This window comes from Orcinus orca, chromosome 21 (assembly GCF_937001465.1).
Source record: "Orcinus orca chromosome 21, mOrcOrc1.1, whole genome shotgun sequence".
Taxonomy (NCBI): domain Eukaryota; kingdom Metazoa; phylum Chordata; class Mammalia; order Artiodactyla; family Delphinidae; genus Orcinus; species Orcinus orca.
The window spans coordinates 24640945-24654278 of NC_064579.1; the positions used below are offsets into that span (position 1 = coordinate 24640945).

At 52.5% G+C, this 13334-nt stretch overlaps 1 protein-coding gene across 44 annotated transcripts in view; it reads left to right on the forward strand.

Annotated features, from left to right (window-relative positions):
- The window catches only part of CLN8 (CLN8 transmembrane ER and ERGIC protein), a 66304-nt gene that overhangs the window by 11881 nt on the left and 41089 nt on the right, over window positions 1-13334 (forward strand). For 34 of the 44 annotated variants that reach the window (XR_007474630.1, XR_007474628.1, XR_007474629.1 and 31 more), the window contains exons 1-5: window positions 4484-4659; window positions 5007-6235; window positions 6742-6834; window positions 7972-8114; window positions 11704-13234. Coding sequence is in view for 6 of the 44 variants with exons in the window: in XM_033409244.2 (XP_033265135.1) it covers window positions 551-850 (300 nt within the window). In the remaining 38 variants the exon portion in view is untranslated. Of the gene's footprint in view, window positions 1-550; window positions 2046-3617; window positions 3845-4424; window positions 4660-5006; window positions 6236-6741; window positions 6835-7971; window positions 9562-11703; window positions 13235-13334 lie in introns of those variants that run through there. The other 10 variants (XM_033409244.2, XM_049704263.1, XM_033409245.2 and 7 more) reach the window with 5 other exon arrangements.

Consider the following 13334-nt stretch of genomic DNA (forward strand, 5'->3'; position numbering starts at 1 on the left):
CTGGTACCTGTTGTCCTGGTGCCAGGCTGTCCAGGTGCTGACGTCCCCGCCACAGTGTCCCACCTCTGTGCCCACAGTCTGCTGTATAGCATTTTCAAGTTCCCTGTTTGGTTTTAGCTACAGCTAGCTTTCACGTGAATTTAGAATAATTTTAAGGCAAGTCCATTTGGGCTTGTGTCCAAGGTCTACTGGGGTAAAAATACCGAAAAACAAAGAAGTGAGGACACACATCTCATCCTGAGCTTGTCTCCTGTGAGAGCGTTTGCCCCCGGGGCCTGGCGAGCCTGGTTGGACACGACCAGCGTGTCTTCCAGCTTCACTGGGTCAGCGTTGGGTAGTTGGGTAGTTAGTTGCTCGATGTGTGCACGGTCGAGGGAAGAAGGCTGGAGGTGAGCTTGGAAGGTGTGAACTTTCCTTCCGGGGGCGCAGGCCAGCAGGAGGCCCGCGCTGGGTGGGTCTGCGGGCGGCTGGGCGGGGCCGGAAGGGGGCGGGGACAGGGCACGGCGCTGTGAGCCCGAGTCCGCCCGCCCTGACCCTGCTCTGCCCGCAGGCCGGCTGTGCGGACTCGCTGCTCTGGAGGCTGAACCAGTGGCTGATGGTCCACCTGTTCCACTGCCGCATGGTCCTCACCTACCACATGTGGTGGGTGTGCCTGGGCCACTGGGACGGCCTGGCCCGCAGCCTCTTCCCGCCGCACTGGGCGCTCTTCGTGGTCGGGCTGGGCCTCCTCACGGTCCTCATCAACCCCTACTGGACCCGCAAGAAGACGCAGCAGCTGCTCAACCCTGTGGACTGGAACTTCGCGCCCGGCCGCCCCAACGGGCCGGCGCCGCCCAAGAAGACGAGGTAGCGGCCTCGGCCCCGACTGTCCCCGCGGCGCCGACCCCAGGCCGCGTGAGTACTGACTTCCACGTGGCGCCGAGTACCTACACCTGAGCGCGCCTCGGGGACAGAGTCCCGCCGTGGTGACGTCACGGCCCGATGTGCTCCTTCCCGCGAGCTTGGCCTGTCTGCGCCGTCCCCCCAAGGAGGGCCCGCGTGGACGGGTCGCACTAAAGCGTGTGTGCGTCTTATTCAACAGCCCCGTTATTTTTAGTTGGAGAGAACTGTCCCAAGAGAACATAATCCGGTCCCTTACCCTGTTGACATTCCCAGGGCTGAGATGTAAGCCGCGTCTCCGCAGCGCCATCTCGTGGTGAGCGCGGGGCATCGGCCTGGCTTGCGGCTGGGGGCGGCGGAGGGGTCTTCTCACCAGGGAAGCTCATCCGGCGGAGTTTTGTTTCCGTTTTGTGTTTCTCTGTTGACACATTAAGAGAGGTGTTAGTAATCAGATTTGTCTAGATTTTAGAGCTGTTTTTAACTAAGTTTCAAACAGGTGCCCCGCCAGACCCTACCTACCCCCTGGTTGGTGTCTCTCTGTAGGTTTCGCCAGACCCTACCCCCTGGTTGGTGTGTCTCTGTAGGTTTCACGTCGGGTCAGTGGTCACTCTCCCTGCGAGCTGTGGGTGGACCTGGCCCCTTGGAGTGCCCGGCTGCAGGGCCCCCTCCTCACCTCCCGGTGACGAGCCCGGGCACCACCTTTACCGTGTGGGGCCCGGGTGGAATCTACACGCCGACCCGCAATTTTATTGACGAATACGTACTGACATCTTATTCTTGCCATGAGTGGGCAATTAAAATGAAAAGCTCGTATTTACTGAAAGTGCTCTTGAACTGTTTTTGATAAACACATTTATTGGTCGTGAGAATCACGTGTGCCTTGTGCCTGGTCTGTAACACGGCCCCTCGGAAGGGTGTGTGCTGATTTCTGGTACTGTGACTTGACTGTACGGGGGTCAGGAGATGTGATAGCTGCTTGTGTCATTTTGAGAAGTGTTTCAATCCTAGAAACATCCAGCAAACCGTGTCCCTGCTGAGACTTCTCTCCCCCTCGCTGGAGACCCCAGGCACCTGCCGCCTGCTCTCCCGTCCGCAAGCGGGCGGAGCCGAGCTGGCTGTGTTTCCAGCCGGTCAGAACTTTAATAAAGTAACCGATGTTTACAGAACCTGAAAGCGTGTCTGTGCTTCTCCCTCAATACTGTTCACATTGCTGTGGAGGCTTTCTGTCTCGGTGATACAACTGTGATGATGAATCTTCACGTGCTCAAGGTTTGAACTCAGTTTAAGGTATAAAATATTTAATTTTTACGTGACCCTCACTGGGAATTTGACTTTCCCCGGGCTCAGTCTCTACATCCTTCATCTCAGTGAAGGTGCTTTTGCCTCCATCCCGACCCGACTTCCCGTGAGGACCGCAAAGGCAGGGCGTTTGGTCAGCAAGGGCCTGTTGAGGCTTGTGATCCGGCATCCAGGCACCTTCGCTGCCCAGACAGGTGCTGCCTCCCGGGCTGTGGGTGCTTTGCGGGCTCCGCCCAGCCCGTGCACGGACCAGGCCATAGAGAGAGATGTCGGGGGGTGTGCAGGGGGGCGTCGGCCCCTGGCCCTCCTCAGACCCCGTCTCTCCGATCGTTGCGGCTCCGCCAGCTGTCCCTGCTGCGGACCGCTGGGCTTTCCCAGGCGCCGCGCTGGCCACCGAGGGCTCCTCGGTTCCTGGCACGAACAGCTCTGGGAAGTAGGCACCGTCGATCCCGTTTAGAGCTGGGGCCTGGGGCTACGAGGGGGCGCAGGCGGTCAGCGGCCACGCTCTGACTTTAAAGCCGAGGCCCGTAGACTGCGTCTACGAGCACAGAAAGCAAGCGGCAGGCCCCGGCTGACCTTGGCCACCAGACCTAGCTGCATCCGCGTACGCAGAGCACTGGAGCACTGCAGTGTCTCTCCAGGTACCGCAGCCCCGCGGGATAGATGCCCGGCCGCTGGTGAGCGAGGCCGCGGCGGCGTCAGCGGGCAGGTACGGGGGTCCACCGGGAAGGGCAGTTAGGAAGTGGGAGCGGCAGCCCGGCTCTGGCACCTGGAAGGCCGGGGCCGCGGGCGACTCTCCCGGGACAGGGCTGGGGTCTCCGGGTTGGCCGAGAGGCTGGGCGCCCCTGGGGGGCCAGCCAGCCTTGTCTGCAGCACCCGTGTCTGCGTCAGGGCCGGTCAGGTGATGGAGTGATGGGCTGGAATGGCTGTCACGTACTTCAGAGTGTTGAAAGCAGCAAAGCAGAGGACCTGTCTCCTCTCCCTCCTGCACCGGCACTGTGCACACGGCCGGGCTCGGGATCGGAGCGCGGCGGGGGGGGGGGGGGGGGGGGCGGCTCCAGCAGGCGCCCTCAGGCTCCTCCCTCCTTAGGCCCTGGGCTCACCCTCATCTGGCCCTTTGCGACGGAGTTCCCCACGTGGCCGGCTGGAGCCCCATGCTGGGGGCAGCGGCCACAGGAGGAGGGGACTGGATGCCAGGTGAGCCAGTGCCCCCGAAGGTCAGACTCGTTTCTAGTTGTAAGAGTGAGGTTGACACCCAAAATAAACCCTCCTGAGTGACGCCCACCCCTTCATGGATGCATGTGTATGCTTTCAGTTTACCTGTATCCTTACTAAACTTCTGCTCTAATGGGAGAGTTTATCAATTCAACGCTTCTCTTTTTAAATAACTCTTCCCCTTTTTCAGTAACTAGACTATACGGTACACATTGTCTTGCCAGGTCATGTTTAGTGAAGTGGAAATCTCAGAAATCTGTTTTCTTCCTCTGATGGCTGGGAATGCAGTGCTCTCTGGAGCGGACCCTGCCCGTCCGGGGCCTGCAGCTCTCCCCGCAGCCCGGCCGAGCCCAGCTACGCAGAGCAAGGAAGCTGCACCGTGACACGCCGTCCCACACGATGGGAAGGGCCGTGGGAGCCGCTTCTAACGTTCTGCCCCGGGGGGCCCACGGTGAGGACTTACTCCTCTCTGTGTGTATGTGTATTTCCCTCTTACTGTCGTGCGGTTTCAGTGTCAGGTGCCAGCCTGTGGAGGCCTAGGTGTTCTCTGTGCGTCTGTGTACCCTCCCCCTGCCCCCCCAATTCACATGCTGGCATCCTGACCCCCAGCGCGACGGTGTCAGGAGGTGGCGCCAGCGGCAGGTGACTAGGTCATGAGGGTGTGGTCCCGTGATGGGATCAGTGCCCTGACAGGACGCGAACGGAGAGCGTGTCCCCCCCTTCCCCTCCCAGGTGGAGCTGCGTGGAATCTGCCTCCACCCTGACCCTGCGCTCCCAGCCTGCAGGTCTGCGGTGACCTGCTGAAACAGCCGGGGCTGAGTCACTGGGTCCCCGTGACCTCAGCCTCTTCTCCCTGCGGCCCCCAACCCACCAAGTCAAAAGTTTCCCAAAATTAACCCAGCATTAAAATCCTCAGTTATTAAAGAAAGGTGTTGAAGGTCAAGTCTTCTAATCTGGAAGTGCCCTGTTGACATTCTACTAGAAAACTTTTACTTTGTAAACTTCATAATATTTACTTGTATTTCAAACAGAACCACAGTTGGAAGGGGGCACGTTTCAGCCACAGTTTCTTTGGTTTGTATTGAGATCACCCTCAGCTCTTTTCCAAGAAATACGGAGCCTATTTGGTCCACTCCAGAGATTTTATTTCCACACAAGACAGACCAAGAGCCCAGAATGTTGGAGCCTTCGCGGATTTTGTGCAGAAAGCCAAGCTTCAGAAAGTTCAAGGCCAGCCACGCCAGGACTCTCATTTTCCATCTTCCGGTAATTGCTTGATTGTCTCAAAATGAAACATGTATTCACTTAAAAAAAAAGCTCAGAAAAACACTGCATTCACTGAAAATGATGGCTTACACTTTAATTTGGAGCCAGTTATCCTTCATCAGTTAACCTTCAAGTTAACCTTCAGGTTAACCTTCATCAGTTCGTCCTTTGCCGGCTGGGTTTGCAGCCCCCTAGCCCCTCAGCGCCCCCGGGTATGAGGTGGGCTTGGGAGGGTGGGAGGGGTCCTGGGGGTGCATGTCTTCTGCCAAGCAGGGTAAGCCTGGAGCAGGAAGCCATCACCCCTTCCTGCGTCCTTTTTGCCTAACAGGCAGTTTTGACGCCCACAGGTTCCCCCGCCCTTGTCACGGGGACAGGCCTAAGGCCCGGGAAGCAGGCGTCCCCGGGGACATCTCTGCGCTGCTGCACGGCCCGGCCCGCCCACTCTGGATCACCTGTCAGGTGAGAAGGACCTTCTGCCCTGGAGTCCCCATCCCCACAGGAGGCCCAGTTACAGAAATGCGAACCTTGAACCTTTTCGTCCCACCGTGCTCGTGGTCTTTCATTTGGGTTCAGATGAGCAGCCTGTGACAGTTAGCCCTCAAGAGAGGGTGTTTCCAGTCTGAAGCTGCTGACCTTTTTTTTTTTTTTTTTAAATGCTTGGCTTTTAAAAATTTATTTATTTGTGGCTGTGTTGGGTCTTCGTTTCTGTGTGAGGGCTTTCTCCAGTTGCGGCGAGCGGGGGCCACTCTTCATCACGGTGCACGGGCCTCTCACTATCGCGGCCTCTCTTGTTGCAGAGCACAGGCTCCAGACACGCAGGCTCAGTAGTTGTGGCTCACGGGCCCAGTTGCTCCGCGACATGTGGGATCTTCCCAGACCAGGGCTCAAACCCGTGTCCCCTGCATTGGCAGGCAGATTCTCAACCACTGCGCCACCAGGGAAGCCCTGCTGACCTTTGTCAAAATCATCTTCGTTGACGGAGGGGAGACGGCGGTGGCGCGGGACTCAGCACGCTTCTCAGAAGCAAGGCCCCCAGAAGTGTGCTCTTTGTTCCATTTTATGTTTATCTTCAACTTTTTATTTTGAACTAATTTCAAACTTAGAAAAAGGTTGGGAAAATAGTAAATACAAACAAACAACCCCATACAGCCCTTACCTGGGTTTACCAATTCTTACCATGTTGCCGCGTGTTTCGCCCGTCTCCCGGCTTCCCCGCGTCCGTCACCCTTCAGTACTGCGTGCGTGAGCCTATGACGGAGGACGTCCTCCTAAGTAGCCTCAGCTGGCGTCACCCAGAGAGACGGCACAGAGTCTGCACTTTGGTCTGATGTGCAGCCAGGTGGTTAGCCGGGTGGCCGCCCCGTCCATCCTCCTGTCCTCGCTCTCCTGGCCTGGACGCAGCCCAGGATCCCTGCGGCCTTCGGGTGTCACGTCCCTCAGCCTCTCTTTCTCTTCGACAGCCTGGGTATTTCGGAGGAATAGCAGTCGGCTGTGCAGTAGAAGCCCCCTGAGGGTGGGCGGGTCGGGAGCTCTGTCAGGATTGGACTCAGGGACGCATTTTTGGCTGGAGAACCAGGTAAGCGTCTCTGTCCTTCTTGGGCCTCAGACCCTGAGGCGTTAGTGTGTGAAACTCGGTGGCCGGGTCGCGGTGTTGTCTGGTTCTCACTGGACAGTTGTCATCGTCCCTCTTGTCATTAATGAGGAACGTGTGGGGAGGTGGTGACACCGACGGTCCCGTGTCTGCACGGAGCTGCCTCCTGCCCCAGGTTTACCGTCCGCTCACAACCCCACTCTTCCTGCAATGCTCGCGGACCGTCAACTTCCCGAGTCCATCGTTCCTTCCACATTGATTAGCCACGTTCTGTCGTAAATAGAATCTTCCCACTTTTAATGCATTATCAATACGGGCTCCTGGGTTCATTCCGTAGCTTTATTCCGTGCACAGCAGGTTGTAGGTTATGTGTAACTCCCTGTTGTCCTTATACATTGTCCCTGCTTCGCCAGGGGGGTTCAAGCTGCCCCCAGTGTCCGTTTTTACGCCCTTCGTTGTTTTTGATTACCTCCCTGTTTTCTCTGCGACAGGATGCCCTTGCGCTGTGTTGTCCCTGTGCTGGATTCACCCATTTCTCCGAGGACCTGGTTCTTTCGTGAGGAATGGTGTCTGGGAATCGGGACGTAAGTGTGCCATGTGCTCATTGCTAGCGGGTTATCACAGCCTCTAGGCCCTTCCGCCTCGCCCGCCCCATCCTGTCCTGCTCTGCAGGGACTCTGGCTACAGTATCAGTGAGGTCACACATGGGTCACACGTGCACATGTGCACACAGGTGCAGAAGTGCCACCCGTGGACAGAATCCAACAACCGAGAAGAGTTTGCAGGATTTTTCCTTTATTCCGAGGGTGTACAGTCACAGTGCTCTGTGTTCAGTTACTTAACCTCCTCCTTCCCCACCTTGCCTTCAGGTGATCGTGTTATTAGAGAGACAGTCCTGTGCACTTGTTTCTTTTTGCATTCAGTGTTAGGGTCTTCTCCAATTCTTGTTAATCTGATTGTATTTTTTGCACATGTAGAATATTATCCAAAAGTCAAACTGTTCAAAACAGTATTTACAGAAAGGTCACTGCCTTCTCTGTTCCCTCTGTCCTGTTCTCTTTACTCCTCGTGACAGATTTCATTCATGTTAACAGCTCTCTTGAACTATAATTCACATACCATCCAGTTCATCCATTTATAAAGTGTACAGTGTGGGGAAAGCAGTCAATAATTATGTAGCATCCTTGTGTGGTGACAGACGGTAACGGGACTTATCCTGGAGATCCGTTTGTAATGTACAGAAATAATCACTGTTGTATAATAGGAACAAACATAGTGTTGGAAGTCAGTTATACTTCAAAAACAAACTCATAGAAGATGAGATCAGACTTGTGGTCAGCGGAGGGGGGCGGGTGGGAAGGGGGAATTGGATGAAGGGGGTCAAAAGGTACAAGACGAATAAATACTAGGGATGTGATGTCCACATGATAAATACAGTCAACACTGCTGCATGTTATACCTGCAAGTTGTTAAGAGATTAAATCCTCGGCATCTTTGTCAAGAGGGAAAATTTTTTTTCTTTTGCCACGCAAATTTTTTAAAGTCAAATCGAGGAGTCTCTCGTTACATCTGGATCTTGAATCACAGCCAGAAAACCTTCCTCTCCACCCAGGGTATGGAGCAATTGTGTAACCTGATTTTTCCCCATTTCAATCTCTGGTCCATTTAGATTTTATTCTTGCAAGCAGCGTGAAGAATGGATCGAATTTTTCTTTTTCCAGGTGGCTGTCCAGCTGCTCCAACACCATGTGATAAGAAGTCTGTCTTCTATACTGGTTTGAGATGCCACTCCTCTTGAGCTGGATTTTCTTGGGCGTGTGTCTCCGTCTCTGGTCTTGGTGTCCTCTCCCGTTGGTCACTGTTGGTCAGTCCAGCGGTTTTTCCATCATAGAGACTCTGTGGGTTGTTTCAGTGTTTTCTAGCTACTTTTGTGTATTTTTCCAAATGAACTGTAATATCATACAGTTTTGTTGAACTGCAAAAAACAGAAAAAGGGGGTTATTGGTCTTTTGTTGAGTTCTCATTCATTTCGCAGTAACTTGGAGGCGTCTGACATCTTGGTGGTGCAGAGGCACCAGTCCCAGGACAAGGAAAGCCTTTCCACTTGTTCACGTCTGCTCTTCCCGTCACCAGCACTGCGCAGCCAACCGCCCACAACTCGATGGGTTGAAACACCTGCCGCTTCTCAGTCAGGAGTCACGGGTGGTTGGCTGGGCCCTGCTCTGTTCTATGCGGTCACCCAGCCGCCCTGCAGGGCCCGGGGCAGCTTCGCCACCTGCGGGAGGGCTGCTCCGGTGAGGGCCTCTCCTCCACGTGGCCTCAGGCCTTTCCCGCGACAGCTGCGCAAGTTCAGAGGACTTGTGGCTTCTCAGGCTCGTGGTGCAGAGACAGGAGGCGAGGCTGCCAGTCCCATCCTGCCTGAAACTCTCAAGCGTCCTTCCTGCCACATTCTGTTGTCACCAAGCTGACCCAGACCCCAGGGCAGGCAGGCGTGGGACCCTGAGCTCAGTGATAGCCAGGCCAGAGGGCTCGCGGCCGGCTTCCGTCTGACATGTCCGCTTTTGTGTGTCCAGGATGTTTCAGGTTTCTCCTAATGCAGGTTTTGCACACTTCTCGGCTGGCGTACTCCTAAGCTCTTATTGCTTTTCTTGCTATCGTGAAAGGGCTTTTCTCTCCCATCGTATTTGCTTATAATTTTTGTACATGAAGGTTACTGCTTTGTGCATGTCAGTTTATATCCTGCTAACTTGAATTTTTTTTTTGAGTTAGTTTTGTCATTGCTTATCTAGATTTTCCAAGCATAATACCATCCTGTGTATAGAGATGCTTGTACTGCTTTTCCAGTTGTTAGACCCATCTTTGTTTTTTGTCTAGTTATATTGGCAAATACCCAACAGGATGTTAAACAGCAGAGATAGTAAAGCCCTTGCAGACACTTCGTATCCCCTTCTGGGAACCTGTGCCTTTAGGGTATTTTCGTGATAAGAAGTATCCATCTGTTCAGACTATCTGAAGTGCTTCTGTTAAGAATGGGTGTTGAATTTTGTTAAATTTTTTTTCCAGCATCTTGAGGTAATCATGCAGCTTTTCATCTCAGACCTATTAAGATGGTATTGGTAGATTTCCAGTATCAAACCACCCAGTGTTCCTGTACAAATCTCACTTGGTTGTTGACTTTTTTTTTTTTTTTAAAGTTTATTTTTGGCTGTGCTGGGTCTTCATTGCTGCACATGGACTTTCTCTAGTTGTGGCGAGTGGAGGCTACTCTTCATTGCGGTGCGCGGGCTTCTCATTGCGGTGGCTTCTCTTGTTGCGGAGCACAGGTTCTAGGCGCACGAGCTTCAGTAGTTGAAGCTCGCGGGCTCTAGAGCGCAGGCTCAGCAGTTGTGGTGCACGGGCTTAGTTGCTCCGCGGCATGTGGGATCTTCCTGGACCAGGGCTTGAACCTGTGTCCCCTGCATTGGCAGGCAGATTCTTAACCACTGCACCACCAGGGAAGTCCGACTTTTGCTTTCTTGATGTGGTATGAGAGTCCGCTTTACTTGCTAATATTTTATTTGAAACTTTACATAGTATTTTATTTGAATTTTACAAGTTCATAAATGATATTGGTCTAAAATTTTCTTTTGTGTGTGAGGGCTCTCTGAATCAGTTTTAGGTATGCTTGCTTGATAAAAAAAAATGAAAATCTGTTCTCTGAAATAATTTTGTATTGGAGCTATCGGAACTGTAAAAGTTTGGTGGAACTCTCTTTTTTGAAACCGCCTGGGCTTGGTCCTTTTTTTGTGGGGTAGTTCCCTGATGAATTTCTGTATTTCTTCTGTATAAATCAGCCCCTTTATGCTTTGTCACAACTGGGGTTGAATTCAGTGAAATTTTTTCCTAGGAAATTATCTATTTCATCTATATTTTCAATTTTGTTTGCACAGAGGTCTCAGTAAGTTTCTTTTTTAAAAAAAATACATTTATTTATTTTATTTATTTATATTTGGCTGTGTTGGGTCTTCATTGCTGCGCGTGGGCTTTCTCCAGCTGTGGCCAGCGGGGGCTACTCTTCGTTGCAGTGCGCGGGCTTCTCCTTGCGGTGGCTTCTCTCATTGTGGAGCACGGGCTCTAGGCACCCGGGCTCAGTAGTTGTGGCTCACTGGCTCTAGAGCGCAGGCTCAGTAGGTGTGGCGCATGGGCTTAGTTGCTCTGCAGCATGTGGGATCTTCCCGGACCAGGGATCAAACCCATGTCCCCTGCATTGATTGACAGGCGGATTCACAACCACTGTGCCACCAGGGAAGCCCCTCAATAATTTTCCTAAGAGACTCAAAATAGAAAATTCAGATTTCAAAATTTAAAAGAATTTTGAGATAACTGATTCTGTGCATGTAACTATGTAGTGATAGATAATTTTTTTCTTGTCTTTCTTAGTTCTAGTGTAGTAAAGTGTTCTAATAAATGAAATCATGCTTAGAACGCACAATTTGGGAAATGAAACTCAGTTTTAATACATCAGTTGACAATTACTTTCAGTATCTTGGGTGTCATTTACAATCCTGCAAATAATAAACTCGTAGCTTTTAACATTCAGGCCGAACAGTCGCCTGACTGGGCCTCTTAAGCAGAAGATGAAAATAAAAATCACTTACTGTTTTGTCAGTGGAAATGTTATAGGCCAGTTAACAAAACTCTGAAACTTATGGACACGAATTTGAGCCCAGTTAGTTTCTAGTTCAGTGTATGAGTCACACAGGCTCTTGGGCTGTGAGGAGAAAGCTTTAGTATACTTGGTCTATAAAAGAATTGTTTACCCTTAAAAAGTTCAAGTAGGAACCACTGTCCTCCTCGGCCACTTCCTGAGATCAGGGCAGGCAGAGCCTTTGTTGTCAGGCCTCAGGTGAGGACACTGGGCCTATCACCCTCCTTAGGTCCTGGTACCACTGGTCAGCGGCAGGGCCCTTTACCCTTAAGGACTGTGACTTCCTTCCCTGTCCCCACTCCGTCCCCCAGTCCTCTGTGGGGCTCGCCCTGCGCTGCTGTCCCGCGTCGGATCCCTTCCCAGCAGACACAGACGAGGGCGGGTAGCACACTCGGTGCTGGAGGGAGGCGGGTGGAGCAGGAAAGGCGGGGAGGAGGCCAGCTCTCAGTCCACTGCAGGCAGCTGGATGGATCCTGGCCCGGGAAGCACGGACAGCCCTGAGGCCCGGCTCGGCAGTAGTGGGTGGGCTGCTTCTGGGCGTCAGTGCCAGCATTTCCCTGCCTGCCCTGGGTGCAGCCACTCTGCAGACAGAGGGACCAGCTGGCCAGGGGACACAGGGCGCCGACTGTACTTGCTGGCTGCAGGTTTTATGTGAACAAGTTTTATTCTTGTCATTTTGTACAAATGGCATTGGGTACGGATGTTGGTGGTTTACCCACTCAGTACTTTTTTGTGTGGAGACAGACATTCTCTCTGTCGTTCCCAGGTCCAGCCTGGGACCCGTGTTGCTCCGATCCAGGCCTTCAGCGCTGCCCACCCGGACGGGCTCCGGCTCCGCAGGGTCACAGCCGTGCTGCAGGGGACACCCGTGTGCCCCACCTGCTGTGGGCCGGAGCTTCGGGGTCATCGCAGGAGTGGAAGCGCTGGGTCCAGGCCTCCGCGGATCTCCTTCTCCTGGCTGACACCAGGGGGCTCAGGTCTGTGTGGCTTGGCCCCCTGCCCTGCCGGGCCCAAGCAGACGCTGGGGTCCCGGCACCACCCCTCCCGTCTCTTCCGACCGTGTGGCTACTCGTGCTTGCCAGCTGTGTCGCCGGTGCAGGCTCATCGTGAGGGCTCCCTGTTCCCGTTGATCTGTTTGCGGTGTGGGGGGGTCCCTCTTCTTCCTGATGATTCTGTGCCCCTTGAAGCCCGGTTGCCCGTCGAGCACCTCGGAGTCGGTGTCTCCCCAGCCGTCACCTCCAGGCTCTCTGCGCCTCTGCAGGTCACGCAGGGGAGGGGCTCGTGAGAGGGCGTTCTCCAGCCCAACAGCCACGGTTCTGTTTAGTCTGATGCATCTAATGTAACTACTCATCTGGGTGGACGCAGGCCTGATCTACTCTTGTTCCTTGTGCCCATGCCTCTTCTGAGTCGGTCTGTTGTTCTCATACTCCATTGTAATTTCTCCTTTTTAACTGCACGCTCAGCTTTCAGGGGCTGCTCTGGGAATCGCGTTCTTCATCCTTCGCCTGTCAGTCCAGGTTATTCCGTATCGTGTGACGTGAGAGCATTGATGTCCTCCAGTTTCTATAATGTGTATTGACTTAAGTTTCCACTTTGCTCTTGTTGCAATTTCACCATTTATAGTTTCAAAAAATGTCTTTCATCTACACTTCATAATTATTAATGCATACTTTTTAAAAATATACTTTATTTTGGCAAACCTCTTAATGTCTAGTTGTTTTGGTTGGTTCTATAGTTTATTTGTATCTCTTTCTCAAGATTTGTTTATATCATTCATCTTTCCAAGCAGTAGGGGTTTTTGGTTATTCTTTTTTTCCCCAATAATCTATTTATTTGTCCTTATATTTATGTCCTTCCTTCTTGTTACTTTGAGTTTATTTAGTTTTCCTCTTTGTAAATTTTTATATTGAATATTTTGTTTTCCTTTAAGTATTGCTTTAACTTTGTCCCACAAATTCTGACATTTTTGTTTTCATTTTCATTCAGTTCTAAATATTTCTTAACCCCCTTCTTTTTTACTTTTAAATGCAAGCGTTATTTAGTAATGTTATTTTCTTTCCAAAAATGTGGTATTTTAAAAAAGAGTCTTATCGTTTTGGTATTTGTTTGGAAATGTATTGTCCTGTTCTAGAAAGAACATGACCACTTTGTTACTTTGGAATTTATTGTGTTTCCTTCTGTCCAGCAGCTGCCCGGGCACAGCCCCCAGTGCCTGCCGCTGACTGGACATCGCTGGGCCACGGCGCTTTCTTCCCTGATGAAGGAAGCAAGGCTGTGGTCCTGGTCTGAGACATCTGGTAAGTGGTGGAACCTGTGTGTCAACACCAGGTGTTCTTCCCTACTGGGTGCCTTGGTTGGGATTTTTCTTTTGGGGAGAGGGGAGGCATAGGACTTAGT